The sequence below is a fragment of the Lepidothrix coronata genome, unplaced genomic scaffold (genome assembly GCF_001604755.1).
Source record: "Lepidothrix coronata isolate B3197 unplaced genomic scaffold, Lepidothrix_coronata-1.0 Scaffold252, whole genome shotgun sequence".
In the NCBI taxonomy this organism is placed as follows: domain Eukaryota; kingdom Metazoa; phylum Chordata; class Aves; order Passeriformes; family Pipridae; genus Lepidothrix; species Lepidothrix coronata.
Genome location: NW_016690432.1, coordinates 895,012 through 915,311, shown reverse-complemented (window position 1 = coordinate 915,311; position 20,300 = coordinate 895,012). Strand labels below are relative to the sequence as shown.

The 20,300-nt window shown below is 44.9% G+C and overlaps 2 protein-coding genes across 11 annotated transcripts in view; one reads left to right on the top strand and one right to left on the bottom strand.

Annotated features, from left to right (window-relative positions):
• The first annotated feature begins 143 nt into the window (after positions 1–143).
• Positions 144–3,633, top strand: MRPL35 (mitochondrial ribosomal protein L35). 2 transcript variants are annotated; one of them, XM_017835211.1, is made up of 5 exons: positions 144–167; positions 428–497; positions 932–1,094; positions 2,875–3,019; positions 3,265–3,633. In XM_017835211.1, the coding sequence occupies exons 1-5, from the start codon at positions 159–161 to the stop codon at positions 3,451–3,453; spliced, it is 576 nt and encodes a 191-aa protein (XP_017690700.1). In that variant the 5' UTR covers positions 144–158; the 3' UTR covers positions 3,454–3,633. The 2 variants fall into 2 exon arrangements, with proteins under 2 accessions (XP_017690700.1, XP_017690701.1); XM_017835212.1 differs by lacking the exons at positions 144–167; positions 428–497 and adding an exon at positions 797–839.
• Positions 3,634–4,427: 794 nt separating this feature from the next.
• Positions 4,428–20,300, bottom strand: part of REEP1 (receptor accessory protein 1) — a 68,980-nt gene continuing 53,107 nt past the window's right edge. For 3 of the 9 annotated variants that reach the window (XM_017835240.1, XM_017835239.1, XM_017835238.1), the window contains 3 exons: positions 17,924–17,959; positions 9,673–9,812; positions 4,428–8,256 (listed from right to left, as the gene is read on the bottom strand). In XM_017835240.1, coding sequence (XP_017690729.1) covers positions 8,185–8,256; positions 9,673–9,812; positions 17,924–17,959 — 248 coding nt within the window. In that variant the 3' untranslated portion in view covers positions 4,428–8,184. The other 6 variants (XM_017835247.1, XM_017835243.1, XM_017835241.1 and 3 more) reach the window with 6 other exon arrangements.

Genomic DNA, 20,300 nt, shown 5'->3' with positions numbered 1-20,300 from the left:
CACGCGCCGCCAATCGGAGCGCGGGGAAGGGGTCGCGAGACGCCGTCGCGCGAGGTGGGGTGGGGCGGTGCGCGCGCCGGATTCGGCCGCTCCCGGGACCGTCTCCGTGAGGGACAGAGTGAAATAAAAGTAAAAAATAAAAATCGCAGAACCACAGGATGAGTCAGGTTGGAAAGGGACCACAGTGGGTCACCTGGCCGCACCTCCCTGCTCGCGCAGGGTCACCCCAGAGCACATTGCACAGGATTGTGTCCAGACGGCTTTATTTTCTGCGTTATAACAGAAAAAAAGAAACTTCCCAAAAGAAAGAAAGAAAGAAATCTGAACGTAACACAGATGTACCGCAGCACATTATATAGCATTTATGCACAATTTGCAGGTGTAATCTTTCACAGGTCGCACAAATAGCTCGTAAACTCTCCCTCAGAGCCCTGAGGAGCCATTTCCATCCCATCCTCCAGCGGGCCCAGCCAGATTTCAGAACGGAAAAAAAAAGTGTAAGAATACATCAGTGACGTTCAGAAATAATAAGTTAAATCCACTTTTTAGTGGACGAGACTTTTTAGTAGAGACTTTAACGAGACATTTTAGTAACAGGCTTAAAAACAGGGAAGGGGGGGGGCAGGACAATACAACGTTAACCTCCACAAGTGCTCGAGATTAATTTGAGAGCGTGGCGGGGACACTTTAGACCCCCGCGGCTGTGCGGGGCCCTGGGTGCGGGAAGAGCCCGGCGCGGTCCCTCAGCAGCCCCGGCACTGCCCGTGGGCGGTCCCGGCGCGGCCCCGCCCGGCGCAGCGCGGCCATGGCGGCGGCGGCGGCTCGGGGCGCGGTGTCGGGTCGGTGTCGGGTCGGTGCAGGGCGGTGTGGGGTTCGGGGGTGCGTGTGTCTTGTCACAGTTCGTGCTGAGGGTCTCTCCGTGTCCCCCCAGGGATCTTGCGGCGCTGGGCGCCCCGGGCGCTCCCGCTCTCCGCCCTCCCCGCCAGGTGTGTCGGGCACGGACCGGCCCCGGCCCCGCTCCGGGCCCCGCTCTGGGCACCGCGGCCGCTCGGAGGGAACCGGCCCCAGACAGCGGCACCCTCGGTGCTCAGCAGGTACCGGCTGCGCGGGTTGTCCCTCCTGCAAAATATCCACTTAAAATGAGTTCTATGTGTATATCTGGGGCAATTTTTATATATATATATATATATATATATATATATATGTGTGTATATATATATGTATATATATATATGTGTATATATGTATATATATGTGTATATGTGCATATATGTGTGTATATATATGTATATATGTATGCATATGTATATGCATATAAAAGCATATATAAAAATATAAAAGTATATATAAATATGTAGAAGTGTATATATACACATACCTATATGCACATATATACACACACACGTATATATCCATATACACACATATATATACATATATATGTATAAAACTACATGCATATGTGTACATATGTACGTATATATATACATTTTGCATATTTATATATAGTTTTATACATTTATGTATGCTTTTCTGTATTTTTATTATCTTTATGCATTTCAACATCTATTTTTAGATAGAAAATATTTTTATTTCTGTATTTTAATATATATATATAAAATATTTTACTTATCTATTTTAATATATATAAATTACATATTTAAGTATTTAAAATGTTTTACCTATTTGCATATGAACTACTTCAAACATATTTATGACCTATTATTTTAAATGGATAGGTAAAAATATGTTTAAATATATATATATTTATATATATTATATATACTTATATACAATATACTATTTTATATAAAAATATAATGTGATACATTCATATGTATTATATATAATATACATTATATGTATTCTCTTAATGTATTAATATTTCCTCATTTATATTTTTAGTATTAATACATTCTGTTATATATAATTATATAAGATAGTATGTAATATATATATTACATATATATTATATTGAAACACTTCTCTATATATGAATATAATGAAATCATAGAACATTTAGGTTCGAAAAGACCTTTAAGATCATGAAGTCCAGCCATTAACCCAGCACTGCCAAGGCTGCCACTAACCCATGTCCCCAAGTGCCACATCTACACGTCTTTTAAATGTCTCCAGGGATGGAGACTCCACCACTGCCCTGGGCAGCCTCTTCCAATGCTTGACAACCCTTTCAATGAAGAAATTTTCCCTGATATCCAACCTGAACCTCTCCTGGCACAAATTGGGGCTATTTTCTCTTGTCTTACTGCTTGTTTTTTGGGAGAAGGGACTGACCCCAACCTGCATATACATACTTCTGTCTGAGACACTCGGGCACCTTTGCACTCAGCAGCAGGTCTGTTAGCCCCAAGCTTCCCCCTCCTGTACCATTAGTGCTTAAAGCAGGAGGTAAAATGGGACATACTCTGCAGCCCAATTTACAATTAGTCTTCTTGTAATCGCTGCTGTTTCTTCTGCTGCTGCTGAGGGCTGGACTGGATGATCTCCAGAGGCCCCTTCCAACCCGAACTGTTCTGTGAATAATGTTCTGAAAGTAATTTCTGAATCCCAGTAACAGCTGAATGTTTGTGCTTGATCGTATGACTGCTTTTAGTAGATTAAAAAAAAAAAAAAAGGTGTTCTGTGTGGAACAATAACTTTGAGTTGAATTTTAGCAAGACTCCAGCCCTGCAGTTGCTGTTCCTCAGTCATCAGGTGCTGTGCTGTAATGTTAGATGAATCCTTGTTCACCTTCATGCAAGCCACAGCCCCTTCTGATCTCTCTTTATGTGAAAAGCACAGTGATTACTTTTAGAAAAAGATGTTTCATTCCTGTTTTATTTTTCCCCTGTTTTGGGGTTGTTTTTTCTTTAGTGTCACACCTCTACTTCCAAGCATACTCCAGCAGCCAGCGAGGACTCTCACCTACTACGGCCTACGGAAGGGGAAGAGGAAAAGCGTGAAAGCCGTTGTCAAAAGGTTCCTCCGGCTGCACAACGGCCTCTGGGTTAGGAGAAAGGTGAGACTTTTTTGGGTGGTACGAGCCTGTTCTTTACAGTCAGTGTAAAGTCTTATTGTTTTCCTTCCCTTGGAGGGCAGTGGCTGGTATGGAAGTTAAAAAAAGCTCTGTAGAGAGACTCCCATTTGCCTGAAAGCGAGAGATTTATCCTGCTGTGCTGAGCAGTGTGGCTTTGTGTGTGTGTATTTGCAGTGACCTACTTAAAAACTTGGTTTTTTCTCTACGTGTGTGTTTTCTTCTGACAGGCTGGTTACAAGAAGAAACTGTGGAAGAAGTCGGCTTCCCAGAAGAAGCGTCTGAGGGAGTTCGTGCTGTGCAACAGAACACAGTGTAAACTCCTGGATAAAATGACCACTTCCTTCTGGAAAAGGAGGAACTGGTACGTTGATTATCCCTACCAGAAGTATCAGGATCGCACGAATCTTCAGGTGTAGAAACCTCAGGTTGGTTTTTGCCCATCTCTAGGAAGGAGGGAGTGGTTGTGTGCCATGGTCTGAATGTTGGAACATAAATGTCCAATGCCTGTAACTTTTCTAAATAAACATGTGCATATCATCTGAGCGGAATTATGGGAATCAATGCCCAAAATAAAGGAATATCCAATATTCTCTTCAGCTGTGGTCTGTGTTTTACTTAGCAAAGGTCAGGCTGGTCACCTGTGTGTTCTGATTTTTGGTGGTTTCCTGTGATTGTGTGTAACACTAAAAGTAAGTCAACATATTTAAATTTTTTTGAAGAAATATTTTTAAATAATCCCAGGATCTTTTCTGCTGTGTCCATACCGGATGGTGTCTCACTAAATGGAGTCTCCTGGGGGAAGAGGAGAAAGGAGAGCAGGGTCCATCTCAGCATTGTTGCCTGTCATGATACTAGATAAACTTGCCATGTGTCCATGCTACTAGAAGAGCATAGAAAGAAAAGCTCAAACCCCAGAGTTTCATGGCTACATGGAGTTTTTGTAACTCATTTTAAAATGCATTGGCCACCAAATTTCATTACAGGACTCACATTTTGTGTCCTGTGTAGGCTTTTGAGTGGTAGAATATATTCTTTGGGTCCTGCACGACATCCTCAAGCAGGCAAATATGAGTATTTTCTTGTTTATTCTTTCTTTAAGCCTAACTACACCTCAGACTTCATATTCCTGGTCACATATAAATAGAACAAACCCAAGGGTTTATTAGAGGGTCCTTTTGGAGTGTGCAGAGAAACTAGACTGGTTTTGCTACAGGATACATCAGAGATTTACTTGCAGAAAGTGTATGAAAAGCATTTGCTTCAAAACACTGACTGACAATTAAACCATTATTGAGCAGACAGCCCCTGGTTATCAGCCCCAGAGCTGCCTGTGTAGCAAGAGGTGGTTTGCTGTACAAGGCTGTAGCATTTCAATGAATTCACTAATTACTCAGAGTGTTCAGTAGCTGTATTTTTTTCTTTTTCCAGTTCATAATACAGAAAGTTCTGGAGGACATGCAGCACTTAGTGAATACATCTATATACAGTCAGCCAGAATTGAGATAAAAATAATACAGCGATCAAAGGAATTATTCTGGCCTGCCAGATACATTGAACAGACTAAAGATGTTTTGTTTTTGTTTTTTTTTTTATAAAGAAAAGATTAAGACTTTATTCAAGATGTATATCAAGCAGTATAACAAAACCAGCAAAACATCAACCTTTGGAATACTGTTGTCCTTGTGAGGCATCAAGTGTGTACCACTGCATCACAGACCTTTTCTACCCATCACAGGAAAGAAAATCACACCAAGTGCACAATTAATGAGCCTTAAATAGTTTGTCTAAACGCAAATCCCAACGTAGTGTTCTCTGCTAGTTCAAATACGGTGCTGGATGCAAAAAGGGGACCCAAAACTAACAGCAAAAAGGAGACTGTGGGTAACGAGCATTCGGTCACGAGGGTTCATCACGACATGGGGACGCGTCAGAGAGCAGCCAGAGGCAGCAGGTTGTTTACAGGAGGAGCATCATCTCTCTCCAAGCAGCTTTTTCCCCTCCTGGCAGGAATAAATTACCTGATTCCTTCTGTGCTGGGTTTGCACTTCTATAATTTAGGTTAGTGTGGGATTCATTCCAGGGTGACAGGAACACACGAGAAGTGTGCCTTGTGTTAGATGTGATCCCGATTCAGCAGCTGGCGACCACTGGAGCTGCGCTGACACTGGCCCCTGTGGCAGGAGAGGAGGCACTGAGGGCTGCACTGGGCTGCTCTGAGCTTATTCTCTTCATAACTGAGTGGATTTATGGTAAATTGGTGAGGTAATTCACAGGCCTGTTTACCACAGACCATCTTCAGCTGCACTTTCCTTCCCCTCAGCCTCAATTTTACGTGCTCAAAATAATGCGCATTTCACTGGAGCCTTGAGCTGGGCAAAGGCTGTTTCCATGGGCTGGCCTCTTCCCTTCAGGGTTCCACTCTCTCGGCCCTTCCTGAGACATCAGGAGGTGCCTGCCTGCCCTATAGGACTGATGGTAGGGCCCAGCTGCCTGAAAGGTCCCAAAACTGGGCTGGTTTTACCTAACCCAGATCTGTTGCTATTTTAAACCATCTGATGAAAGACTGCTTGATTTTAGGAGGAGAGATCTGGAAATTGTCAGTTGGCCTGCACCCTCAGAGCTGGAGCTGGGAGGGAGCTAAGAACTGCTGCCCCCTTCCATCCATCCATCCATCCATCCATCCCTGCGTCCTCTCCTTGCCGGGTCCTGCACCCCCCGGTGTGCCAGGAGGGGTCAGCAGCAGCGCAGGAAGGCGACTCGCCGGAATCGGGCTTGTTCCTTGGCAGAGGATCCAGAGAAAAACTGGAACAAAAGACTTCACTGGTGTTGTTTATTCTCGTAGCCAACGGGTGAAATGACAGACTTGGGGAAAGACCTGTAAACAGCCTGTGTGAGGAAGGTGAGGAATCAAAAGCAAGTGGCCGTTCTCGTCTGTACAGAACACTAGAGCACAAGTGCACGTGGTCAGGCATTGACATGTCTGTCTGTCTGTCTATACACAAATATACAGCTCCGCTGATAAACTGATACATTTTTGCCAGAGATATGAAAAGGTTTATTTTTCTCATTTATACAGTGAATGTTTTGAGAGATATAAGGCAACTCCCTTGTCAACATTTCACCTCAGCACTTAAGAAATGCTAAACAGTCAAGTTTACAGTAAAACAGCAGATTAGACGCACATTTAATAGTTTTAGTGAGAATCAATGTTAATACAGTGTGTCTGAGATTAGAACTTGTCAGATGTTTTGCAGCTCTATGTTGTTGGGGTTATTTGGCATAATTGAGTGCAAACTTGTCAGCTTCTTTTTTTATCTTACAGCAGCCCATTGCATAGCAGGGAAACATGGCTTGCTTGCAACAGGATTTTATTTTCTGCTAACAGTGCAGGCAGTTTTTCTATTTATTTTTAATGTTTGCCAAAAGAAATCAAATAAACTCTAAAGCCGCTTAAAAACAAAATACACAAGCTTAGCTCCTCAAAGCTTTTGCTGAGTATCTTCCAAGGATTGACTCTTCTGTAACTGCTATTTAGACAGCTTTGTTGGTTTACTTTTTGAAGAATTTTTCCTTCTTGCACATTGCAAAATATGACTGAATCAGCACATGTAAAGGAAACAAAATTCTCAGGTAATGAGGCCAAATACTGTGGCAGACACAGGAAATACCTGCTTGCTTTTTCCATTTCCCAGCCAGGTCAGATACACATTTGTGTGTGCACGTAATTAATTTCTTCCTTTCTTCCCCGCATGTGTAGGAAGCTGTGGGGGAGACCTCAGGGACCCATTGGACAAGAAAGGTTTCAAAGGCCACTTCAGAGTTCTCTCTGAGCCTGACACACTCCATCCTGGGCTGCAACACCTGACCTACATGAGCAGTGTTCACCACGGAGCCTGTGTGCTGATCCACTGGTGATGGCACGTCCTAACATAATGCTAAATGTTTTTCTAGTCTATGTGACAGGTTCAAGAGCAAACACAAAGGGCCACGTAATTAAATTATGTGTGAATCTCACATGCTTAACACTCACAAGAGACACCAACTTGAAGCACAAATACACAAACCCTACCACGTCTTCCTCTTCCTTTTATATGTCTCATTTATATATGGATACAAATACACCACTCCATCTGGTTCTCGTGGTTCTAACCAAACTCCATGCTACAGGAGAAACTCCAGGCTTTAAAAACCAGCTCAGACCCAGCGCCCTTCTCTGCTTGTGCAAGCAGAACAGCAGCCCCTCACCAGGAGAGCAGAGTGCTGGGAATGGCACTGTTGCAGTAGGGGAGAAAGGTTTGTTTTCCCCTGGAAATGCATCACTAAAGCAATAATTCTAACTTCTGTGGCTGCAGCTGGTACATGCCTGGCTTGCTCACACTTTAAAACTGGCAGTAGAATATTGGCCACAATCAGTGGGATCTAGTTCTTCTACCCGCCATTGTTTTCCACAAAATACTCTCCTGGCTCAGGCTAATCAAAATTAAGACTCCTCCTTCATTACATCGTTGAAACTATTTATTTTCTCTTGCACATCTCTTCCTCATCCTCTGTAAGTGGTTCTGTCTCTATGGGTTTAGCACAATGATTTTCTCAGAACACGTGATTTACTTGCAGAAACAGAATCGCAGTTGCAGCTCAGCTTTCACTAACGAATCTTGGACATTTTGTACAGTCAAAGTACTTTGACATTTGTTACATCATTCACAGTCTTGAGGAGGAAGGGAGGAAAGAGAAATCCACGGGTTCTGCAAATCCACTTCATCAATGATAAAGCCATAAATAAATACACTGTCAATGTATCATCGTGAGTAACTGATTATTGTTGTTTCTGCTGTGCATTCACAGAGCAAGAGCTATGCAGACACAAACGAAATCACGAAGGTACAGCGTGGGTGGGGGCACACTCTGCAAACCAAACCAGGACCCCTCACCTGCAGGTGTGTGCCAGACTGTCCTACCCACGTCACGGACCAACAGGAGCAGTGTGGCACAGAGGGATATGGAGAGGGGAGAGAGAAAGGCCATGTCTACAACGCTGGACATCAAAGCACATCCATCCCACTGCTGTTTCCTACATTATTAACGAGTAGCTCTTTAAGGCAGAAGAGAGACATTCTGTGGATCTTGGTGCTATTGGCTCATTGCACTCACATTGTTTCAGTGGCAGAGGATGAGGTACTTTTCTTCCTGAAGCGAGGTCTAAGGGTCCTAGGCGGTGCCTGTGGAAAAGCAAGACAAAACTTCAGTGGCATAATAGGAAAACATATTTTCTTTCCTTACAACTCACCCATCTTTGAGGGACCCCTGCAGCAAAGATCCCATTCCAGGCATGAAGCAATGGAGAAGCAGATCTTGGCCCTGAGGATCATTAATGAACAACCAGCTGAGGACTAACCCCTGTTGTAGCCCTTTACTCAGGTTACACCGACACCTTCCCCTCTGGTGCTCGGTTAGAGGTGTGGCTAAGGATTGCTAATAACACAACAGTTGAAAGAGCCAGGTCAAACTGGTGCCATGTACAGCAGCTCATGGGTCAAGATATCCAACTGGTGGCAGGGAGCCAGCTCTGGTGTCTCATAGTGCATCCTGCACTGTCCAACCCATCTGCAGCAGCTCAGAGGGCACAGCTCATGGGCAGCACAAAGCTGAAGGGGTCCCCAAGGTGAAACACCTGTAATTCTCTGAAAGCAGAACTCTTAAAAATCAGCCTCTTGCTTGGGAGAGAGGCCAGACACAATCCACAGAAATTATTTTAGAAAGCAACTATTGGAATTCTGCCTTGCAGTCAGCTGACAGAGAGCTTTAACAAGAAGGAGCCTTGAATGCCCAGGAGGAGGCAGAATAACTCCATGGAATTGTTTACTGTGATTAACCCCGTTCTCCACACTGAGACAGAAAGTAGTTAGACTAGCAAACAAACAAAAGAAAAACCCTTATCTGCAGTGCCTACTTCTCTCAAAAGAGTGTGTCTTGCAAGCTTCACAACAAGAAACAGTTACCGGGTGTTGTAAAGGAGCAGGAATTCTCAGCGTGGAGCTCTGTCACAGCACCAGGTAACACTGCAAGGCCTGGTAGGCTCTTCTACTCTATTTAAAAATAAATATCCAAAGCCTTGTTTTCTTTAACAGCATCTATCTATTTACCTGTAAGGCTCTGAAAGGATCCTACCATTCAAAAGCAAGGACTCTGTCATTTCTATTTTATAGGACTTTCAAACCCAAGACTGTGCCATGTTTCTGCATTCCCACAATGCAGCAAGGTATAAATATTCATACAGATAAGGAATTGCAGCACTGTGAGGTTTTATTTAGACCCCACCTAAATCTCCTTTTTTTCTAGTTTGACCATAAAACAAAGTAGTTTCTGGCCCCCAGAGGTAGGACAATCCATGAGAAGGGATTGCAACTGCTGACCAAACCCTGTATAACTAATTTTTCTACAGGCTCAAATTCACACTCCTTTAAGGAAAACCACACATGGAAAAAAACTGAGCAAACCCACAGCAAGACCCACCCTCGGAAAAAAACAGAAATGTATTGCTTGGACTGTGTGGTTTTAGACCAAAGACAGATATTTGTTCAGTTGAAGGTTCAAGGAATGTCATAGAAGGAGAAGCCTAGATAATATGGGAGTACCTCAAGGGGTTGATCCTTCTTTTTGGGCCTTTTGTTCATGGATGCAAAATCGTTCTCTTCATCATCTGAGAACACTGAGCCTTTTGTTTCACAGTTTGTCTCAGGCGGCTTCTCATACCTATTGTCCACACCTATTTCACCTATTTAACATGGCCATTTACAGTCTAAATTTGAAGACAAAGGATGGAGAGATCAGTGATGGTTTGATTCACAGGCTGCCAAATGTCACCTCACTGCAAAGCCATGCATCTCCCAGGGATTAATTGGCAGAAGGTTCACACACACACTCTAGTAATAGCAGCTCTGGGGTTAGAAACCAAAACACTCTTGTTTACAAACCCACTATAAGCTCTGTTTTTATTATTTTACATAGAATTGAGACCAAATTCACAGTCCCTGATGTTTGGGAGGTTGATTCTAGAAAGAGAGGTTTTTTTGTTTGGCTCAGGGATAAACAAAATAGCTGATTTCTTGAATTGCTGACTCCATCCATAGCTTCTGCACATTTACTGCTTCCAGGAGGAGTATCCTCTAGAAGACTCCAAATGGGTGTTGAAGCCCTCCAGTTGGCACAGAAAGCTGCCTGGGATGCAGAAACACGAAGCACAGAAGCACTAACACACTTGAAGCTGAGAGATCTCAAGGCAAGCACCCAGTCTGAGATTCACCAGAAGCTTCACCAGGCATGGAATGGACCCTCAGCAAGTGGGTGTGTTGCTGCAAGATCAGAGCAGGGAAAAGTCTCTCTTCTGTCACTCTGAAGTAAATGTAAATGTGATGGAGCATTAACTCCACTAATAGATCTGAAGGCAGATTATTGCCCCATGACTACACACCTAGTTGGTCGTTTTTATCCTTGTACCTTACGGCATGATCTTTGTGGGACTGGTCACGCTCCACAACCAAATTAATCTGCTGCTTTAAATCCAGACAGTGGAATGAGACAGCATTTTTAACGAACAATCCAAAGCAAGAGAATAAGAGGAAACCCAACATGACCAAGCTTCCTGCATCTCCACAGTTTCTTACCAGCAGGGCTGGAGCTTTCCGAGGCGGCTTTTTTCATTCCGAAACATGTCAGGACTGGAAGTGTTTGCTGTGTAGATGGCACTAATCACAATTACTGGGTCTATATTTTGACTGTTGCATGAACACACATAGATATAATGTTCTGTGCTTCTTGTCTCACCCCGACTGCAAGAGTCTGCTGGACCAAAGACTAAAGCCCAAAGACTGAAACCAAAGAGGATTCTTAAACATCCAATACTTATTAATCCATTTTGATTCTTAAAGCCCAAAAGAACTGAATTCCCCAACTGGTCTTTCAGTTGGGTAACAGAGAGACAGAGGAAAGTGATTTGGCTACAGCAACACCACCGGTCACAAGCAGGTCACTGGGGCTCCCTCCAGTGCCAAACTGAAGTCAGCAATTAATCTTCTCAGCGCACAGGATGCAGCTGCTGCTGGAGACGGTGGTCTGTGCACACCATCCTCTGCCCACTGACCCTGTGTTTCTGCCCCTTTATCACCATGTGCATGGGCAGGGTGGAAGACACCAACAGAGGTCTCCAGGAAGAGCTGGAAGTTGATTTTTTTTCCCAGCTGTACTTAAGATGTTGACAGTCACGTTGCAGAGAGGCCAGGGGTAATGCTGAATTGTTTTTCTTCTATGTGTGACTGCTGTGTGAAGATTACACCGTGGGGAGAATTAAATGCTCTCTAGACCACAGGGCAAAACAGTACAGGAATGTTTTATTTTACTATTTTATCTCTCCACTTGGGAATTGAGCTACTCGGGAGCAGCCTAGCTTAGGCCATCTTGGATGTGGAAGCTGGTCATTGTTGCCTCTCTATGCCAAAAAAAGAAGGAGACAAGTTTAGTAAAAGTGGTTCAGAATTTCTTTCAATGACCTCACTGAGGTTTGCACAGGGGCACACCACCACACCTCCAGCCACGTGCCACTGCAAGGGGACCAGGGCTTTCCCCAGGGAAAAAGGACTTTGAATGGGACAGGATGGAGACGTGTTGGAGAACCAGAGTGTTCAGGGACTAGAGTGATGAGACACTGGCAGCTGAGGCTGAGAGCAGATGGGATCAGGAAAATGTGCCCTGCTCCCCTTCTCTTGCAGCCACTGTGCTGCAAAAGGAGACAGAAGCAGCTGTCAGCCCTGATAACACTCAGGGCTGATGTTTTTTCAGCATACATTACTTCCTTACTTATTGTTCTCTCTCTTGGTTTGGGTGCTGGGCAAAAAAGATATCCAGGCAGCTCTGCCATCCATGTCACCTGTATCCACTGTAGGCACAGCCTCCTGCAGGTTCTTTCATCTCTTTCATTCTTCCCATCAGCCTGAGCGTCACATCCATGTCCTGGAGCTGCTTCCGTGAAGACCAAGAGGAGAGCTCAGCCTGCAAGCTGGCACATATTGCTTTGATCCCTGCACCTGAGAGGTCTGACACCCTCTTCCCTGTTCCACCTCACTGTGAATGAGGCACTGCAAACCAGCCAAATGGGAACCAGGTTTGCTTCAGCCTCACTGAACTGGAAAAGGGAAGAAGCAAGGCTATCCCAGGCCTTTCCACTACATTTCTGACCATTGATGAGAGCAGACCTGGAATACATAGGGCATGTTCCTTAAGACCTGGGACAAGAAGGGAGGATTCCCTGCACACCCTGCCTCTGGAAGGACATCTGTATTCTGGGCAATCCCAACCTCGTATTGATCTGGGGTGCCAGACGTTGTCCCACGTTTATGGAAGTGTTACGCTGTTGTGGAACTGGAGAGAACTCATCTCTGAAGGGAGGCTGCTGTGTGAGCCCCAACTCTGAAGTTGTTTATTTTTTGTGACTAGGGTCATGACATGACAAAAAAGTAATTTTCTGACATCAAGAGAGTGAGCTCTCTGCAGGAGAAAATGTAAAGCAGGGGATTAACCAGAATAATAAACACGTGTGAAGCATTGGTGAGAAAGGAGATGGAGGCGTAAAGTGAGTGGATGGGTTCTGGGACACCAAAGTTTGTTACTGGAGAAGGTAAAGACTGAGGAGCAAAACGTGTTGTCAGGACTGGCACGTGCTTCTTGAGGACAGCACTTGGCCTTGGGTGACCTCCTGAGTGTTTCTAAGAGACACCTTTAGGATCTGAGACTGTGGGGCCTCAGGTCACTATCAGATGTCCACAAAGTAGCAGAGCCAGCAGTGTGTGCTGCCCTAGGGAAGCAGCCAACAGCCCCAGGGACTGTGCCACAGTCAGGAGGTGGCTGTGTAAAAACATGGGTCACACACCAGACCTTTGCCCTGGATCTCTCTGGGAGACACTCTCTCCCATCTCAGGGCAGGCTGTGCTTCAGGTGTCTCCACCTGTTACATTTGTGGCTCCACACCTTTGTGTGGACAGGCTGGATTGCTGCAGAAATGGGAAATGGGCTCGTGTGCCAGGACTAAAGGGCCTCTGGCAAACGCCTTTTCAGCACCCAGACCAGACTACACTCCTCTCTCCACTAAGGCAAGACAGAATCTGACTAATAAACAGCCTAAGGAAATGGACCCCTTAATTCCAGTACCTATCATTATATCTTAATTCCTCCAAAGGACACTGATACAGCACAGTATTTGCCACATTGTGTGGGAAGTCCTGAAACTGGGCACATTTCAAGTTAAAGTAGAAATTCGAGTGCTCTGAGAGTTGGGATCTAAGCTGTTAAATGGAGCACAGGGAACAACCAAGCACGGACAGGTGAATGTAGGGCCAGGCCATCATCATCTTTAATCTTGTGATTAAACAAGGGCTAAGAAATCTCACTTGCAACGCTCTTTCTACAGTAACTACTGGGATTCAGTAGTGGGATTCAGCAATCACTTTGATTCAGACTCTGGTCCATGCTGCTGTGAAAATCCACAGTAAGTCCTATGGATTTTCATGGGTACAACAGAGATCAGGACCTGGCCCACTCTAACTACAGGTGACCAAATTAATTGGATCTAGACCCTCTGAAAAATCTGGATACTTAAATACAGTTACAGTAGGAATCAGGCAACTTTGAGAGAAATTGGACCTCCCCTTATTTTGCTGGGCACAATACTTCTTCCTCCCATCACTGTAATTCCTCAGGAGCAATGGGGAAAACCACAGTCACAGACTACACAAGACAGGAGCAAGGTATTGTATTATTGTAATGGAAGGTAAGGTCACTCCAAAGTTAAGCCTTTCCAGGGGATAATTCACATAAAGAGGTTTGCACACCAAGTAAAAAGCCAGGGAAAACAGATATTTATTATACGATGGCCATCAGCTTCTTTCCCCTGCAACAAAGATAAATTCACCATCATTTCCAAAAGACATTGACCCAAATCCTGTGCTTCCCCAGCAGTTTCCATTGCCAAACCAAGAAGTTAGGAAGGAGCAGGCAACTCCACCAGCACACACTGCCCAAGAGCCACAAAACAGAGGCAGACATCCTTTCCAAAGCTGGAGTCAAATGCAACCAAAGCAAACAAGTCCAATCACATCAACAAAGTCATCCGTTAATGAAAACACATCCCACAAATGAGTAAGTTGTTAAATGCTAGTCTATTCCAAACACCTCAGAAGAAAATTCATGCAATCTGTAACACTTACATCAGAGTCCCATAATATTTACATAGAGAAAAGGAAAGAATAAACTGTTAGAGGAAAATATTTGGGTGCAGAGGGGGAAGGAACATTGTTTCAGAACACAGAAACATTCATCTTTGCTTTTATCATATCTGTGGCTCAGCTGGAGCTTATTAAACAACAATTAATATTTTAACTTTCTGTTGGTAAAATGCAAACATACTTAAAGAACCTACTGATTTTCTATGAAATTTTTTTCTTCCCTGAAATAACTAAAATAAGTATTAAACTCTTTTTAAAGAGAAACTCCCAAATTGCCATTCAGAAGTACCAGTGCAAAGTGATACAAATCAGCCCTGTAAAAATTTGATTCAGTATTTAGTAAAGGGAAGTTTTAAGGAGAAAATGCCTACAGCAACAGAAAGTTGTTGTTTGTTCTTTAAGTTCAATAAGAGAAAGGTTAAAAAAAAAATCCCCCTAATAAGAGCTGGAAGCAAAACTGGCTAAGAACAAAAATTAAACCACCCACAGCATTTAATTGAATTAGTTTAGAAATGTATGATCAGCCCCCTTGACACAAAGCCAATTAGTGTTTTTAGAGCACTTTCCACTGTAATAACTCATGTGCAGTTTGCAGCCTACCACAAAGGGGTTGGTTACAGCCAATAGACCCATAAGGTGATTTGTTTAAAACACCAGTGTACATCAAGGTGCTCACTGAGCTGTGCTCCTGGTTGTGTGTGATCTGTCACCTCGTGGAGCACAACCTTGCAGTGCACACCCAAAACCAGTCCCATTCATCACTAATGTCCTTGCACATCTCTTACCCTGCCTAAGGCTCCTGACCAGCATTTGAGTATTAAATTCCTCCTCAAATACTTGCAGCCCCAAAAGTTCTCCTGATATACAGCTGATTCTTCAATTCCTGCTAGATATATTTACTGTCTGCAAGGATTAAAATTGTTCCTCCCTCTCACCATGCCCCAGGTCTTCGCAACAGAACCTAAGAGACGTTAGTTGAGAGAATACCACCACACATAATATTTGTTACTTCTTAAATGCCAGTCCCAAGCGAGATTGTTTAATATTGACCAGCATTAAGCATTTGCCAGGCACTGCCAAAAGATAAACAGATATCCCTGGAGATTTTCACTCTGTCCTCTCTGAAGGGGAAAAAGCTCTTACATAATTGTACTGTTGCTCCTGAACGCTGCAGCCTGACTTTCCACAGAACACAGAGGGGATAAATCAGAAACTTGTGTAAAGACCTGGAAGGAGTTTCACCAGCAAAGTCCTGTCACTGAACTGGAGCAAGAGGAGCTGGCACAGGAGCTGTCAGGAAGATGTGCTTGAGTACATCTGGTGGAACACACTTGTATTTGGTGAAGCTGCCCAGGGCAAAGGAGGAACATCCTGAATTGCGTCAACGCTCTGTCATGTGCGGACTGTGAGGCCAGTGGGAGTGATCCAACTGGGCTGGAAAAGGATCTCCTGTGAGGGAAACAGCTCCAGCACAGAGAAGCCACCACTGCTGACAGGGACAGACCTGCTCCAGCTCAGGGGCGCTCAGGCTGTGCTCAGCCTGGCCTTCAGGCTCCACAGAAATGCACACTCCATGGCACCTGCAGGTCACATCCTCACGAAACCTCCTCTCAGGATGTCATCTAGGGAGTGGAATGCTCAGACTTTTGCTCCACCAGCCTGTGCTCTCCTAAGAGCTGTGGGGGTTTCTGTGAGTCAGAAACAATTGAGTTCCACCTGCCAGAGCATTAAGGTAACTGCTCCTGCCAAAAAGGCTCTAAACCAGCCTTTAATACTCCTCCTTGAGGTAAGGCTTGACTGTCTGCCCATTTAGATTATAAAATCTTTGGAAATGAGAACTGTTGAGAACTGAGACTCTGAGACTGGCTACAAAAAAGTTTGCGCCAAGGAAAGATGAATGCCAATAGCTCAGGGCAACTTAGCCCTAGCTAAACAAATTCAGATTCTTTCTTCCCCCAGCTTTTCGTGGCATTGAAAAATGTTCACATGACGTAGTCAGCTCTCCAAGCTACCAAAGCTGCATTTACAAAGGAGCACTTTAACGGCAGGCCACTGTCTGAGAGTGCATTAATGCATCTATTGCCTTGGAGACAGAGAAAGGGCGGCCTGTGGAGACAGAATGAACCCTCTATGAGATAGAGCCTCAGCACATCCCTATTGACATGGTCTAAGGGACTGGATTATGTTGGAGAGGGGGGTGGGAATAGTAAAACAAGCCAGTCTGAAAGACAGGGCATGCAATTTCAACCAGATCAGCATGACTTTGGGTCCAATTTGTAAACATACTGGACTGATCGTCGCTTTAGCATCATTAAATGACTTTCCTAAGATTAACTCATGACTATTAAGCCCATAAGGATTTAGTGATTTTTTTATAAATAACATTTCTAAGTCAAATCCATAAAATTGGTTTAGGCTAAAATTAGAAGGGTGCTAATAAAATGCCCTGGGAATACGAGTGTTTCATAATTCCTTAAACAGACACCACCTTAAACAGGCCTCGTTGCCCTGCACAGTGGCACACTCACACAGAAAAGGACAGCAGGGAGGGTGACAAATCAAACGTGAGGGTGGTTTGCCACCTATGCAGGGTGCAAGGAGACTGGGATCACCAGCCCCCAAGCACTGGTGCTGCACAGGGCTGTGGCACTAGGTGCAAGGCAGTAGGATGGCACAGACGGCTGCAGCACAGCACGGTGGCAGCACTGTGATCCTCTAGTCCCTCTGCTGCCGCCTCCAGGTTGATTGGTGTGCAAAATTAACAAAAAGCACATGAGATGAGAAGAAAAGGAGTTACAAAGGTCTTTTGCCTCCACCAACATGAGACACTGCCAGTCTGGATTTCTTTTTTCTCTCAGACAAGCTGCTTGGCAGCACCATCCTCTGGCATGCCCCAAATTGGAGGTCTCCCACTCCTTTCATCTGCCACAGGGACAATATGCAGAAGTGACACGTCTCGGCTCTTAGCAACCAAACTAACTGGCACAGCACTGAAAGGACCACCAGCAGCTAAACCATTCACTGCATTCCTATGTTTGTAAACACAATAAACGCTGGGGACAGTGGGGACATTTTTCAAAAACGGCTGTAGTGTACACTGGAACAGGGAGAGTCTGTTCAACCCTATCTTGTCATACCCGAGTCTGCTACTGGGCTTTGCTACATACTCTGCTTATCCCAAATACAAATGTCCTCTCCACCAAGAGAAACACGTGCCAACCCCTAGGGAACAGAGCAAAACGGGGCTGGGACTGAGGAGGGTTTGCTCCTCCTGTGTTCCCAGTGGATTTACACTGTCACTGGGAGACACATGGCAGAGGAGTTGCACTGCACAGCAAGGACATGGCACATCCTCTAGAAGAGAAAGGAATTAAGTTTTTCTCCAGAGAAACATTCCCCAGCCTTGGGTAACAGAGGTCAGTACGGTGAGAAGCACTGCAGCACTTGCCATCAGCACACACACAGCTGCCAAACCCTGGCCTTCCCCGGTGTTTGTTTCCCTGGTGTTAGGAAACCCAGTGAGCAAGAGCGGTGGGAGCAAGCCAGGCTGGGTAACGCAGCCATGCCCAAAAGGGATGCATGGATACCAGGGCACAGGAAATCCAGCACTCACCTCTGAGGAGTCGGCACACCGAGCAACACGTGCACACTGAAAGAGGAGCTGAGCGTTAGGAACTCATCGGGCTAAGCCACTGACTCCCAGAAAACACTTGGCATCATTTGGAAGGGGGACTTCAAGGCCCTCGTGTGCACTGTCTCCACTGATAACATGGAGTACAGACTCATCCCAGGCCGTGTCCCTCATGGATGTTAAGGATGGGATGAAGTACAGCTCCCTGGCTGTGCTCTCAGACCACTAAGCAGAAATAACTCCTGACGGGAGGGACCTGGGAGTGTGGTTAAGAAATGGGTAACACAGTGCAAAAAGCTGCATGATAATAAACATGGGGTGGGCTTGTTTTGCTACGTGCCTGGATTTTTTTTCAGTAGATTTAGACTTCTTGTACACGTCTTGCTGCTGCAGGCATTCACACAGCTTCTAAGGAAAACCATCCACAGATCCCTGATCTTCCTAAATCAGGAAGGTCCTGCAGCAATTAAGATCTTGGTGGAATTGCCATAAGAGTGAAAACAACCAAGGGAATTGCACTGCACCCTTCAGTGCAAATTCAGGTGATTCATAGCTGTTCATGAAAGTGTGAACTTTACAACTTCATCTTGTGGACACCTTATGTTCCAGGAAACAGCCTAAAAATAATTTCCAGTTGGAGCCTTTCAATTTAATGCTCACACTGGCATCAGTGACTCCATATAAAAAAAGCTTTTGAAGAAGAAAAAGGGTTGAGCCCTGTGTGATTTTTTTGTTATGATCATACTGCACTGTAGACACTGGAAGTTTTTCCATAGTTTCACAGTCATTTTAAACCAGCACAAACCAGAGCTGCTGTTGAGAAGAGACATCCCACTGCACCTCACACTCTGGCCTCCACCTTCCTTGTCCCTTTACTGATGTCTGAGCTGCTGCTCTCTCCTGGCTTGAGGATCTGACCCAGGTCAAGAGCAACCTGGAAGCAAGGAACAGCATTTAACTTGAACCAGCTCCCTGACTGGGGCCAATATGTAAAAATAAAATTTGAACGTGTCCACAGGAAAGGCCAGTATGGGCCAAAAGCACACAGATGGGTCACACCCTTACAATGAAACTGCTGCCTCACACTGGCTGGATGCTACTGTGAAACTATGGGCTTCCTCAGCCAACTTTATGAGATCTGCTGTGGGTTCAGCCTCTGATTTTAGACAGAAGGGAGCTGATCACAGTTTTATGACAGTTCATTCTGTGAGAGCTCAGACAAGACATGCATAGGGGTTGTTCTCACACACCTTTCTGGTTTGTGGTGACTAAACTAACCAGACTCGTCCTGACTGTTGATGTTCCTCCACCTTTGTTCTGTCCTGAAAAGCCTTTGGTTCTTCAGTGCAAAATCAAGAAACAGCCTTGACTGCCTCCTGCTCAGAGGAATGGAGAGTGTCAGAAAGCACACTGCCCATTTCTGCTTCAAAATCATTCCAGATGAGAATGATCTCAGCCTGGGGAGAGCTTAAGCAGAAAGGACACTCGGTCTGGGCAATACAGAGGGTGGTTCCACTGCTTGTGATCCTCTGGCCCAGGCAGCATCAGCTCTGGACACTGATGGTCCTGTGATGCAACGCAAATTAAGGCAATCCTGTAAGATTAAGAAATGCAAAAGCCCCTCGCTGTTAATAAGGACATGTCTTGTCTGTGATTGTTACTGGACATTCGCCAGAACAACAAAATTGCCTTGAAAAATACAAGGAAATATTGTTCTGGAGTTTCCAGTTTTCCATAACAATGAGTAGCCACATGACATTTACAGTTCCCAAAGGAAAGGGGCAGTTCTGCCTGTGGAAAAAGCACAGGTTGGAACAGGCACTGAAGCTAAAATATCACATTCTATCATCAGGGTGCCAGGACACTAAGTCAAGAAATGCTGAACTAAGAGCAAAGCAAAGATCAGGTGAAGAGGTGGTGGGCCTGCTGCGTGGAGGGAGGGGATCATTGTGTTTCCTTGGTGTGTGTCAAAGGAAGGTGTGCACACACTTCCCGGGGGCAGTGGTGATGACTCATGGAATGTACTTTTGAGGGGGTCGGCAGCCACTTCCAAATCATGGCAAAAGCAGCCTCTGCCCCTTCGTGTCATCCAGGTGTGATGAGGAGGAGAAGGGTCTTTCTGTGGGATGGGTGTGCATACACCTGGAGCAGCTGGAGCCCGCTATGTGCTGAGCAGATCCACGCCTGTGGAAGTACTACCCTCACAGCAGGACTGCTCAATGTACAGGCACCACTGAAAGGTACCAAAGAGAGCAAAAGGTAAAGGTAAAAAAAAGCAGGAAAAGGTAGAGGAAAAGGAACAATTCCCCTTGTCTCAAAGGCAGCTCTTGCATATTTTATTTCTTGGCCTCATAAAACA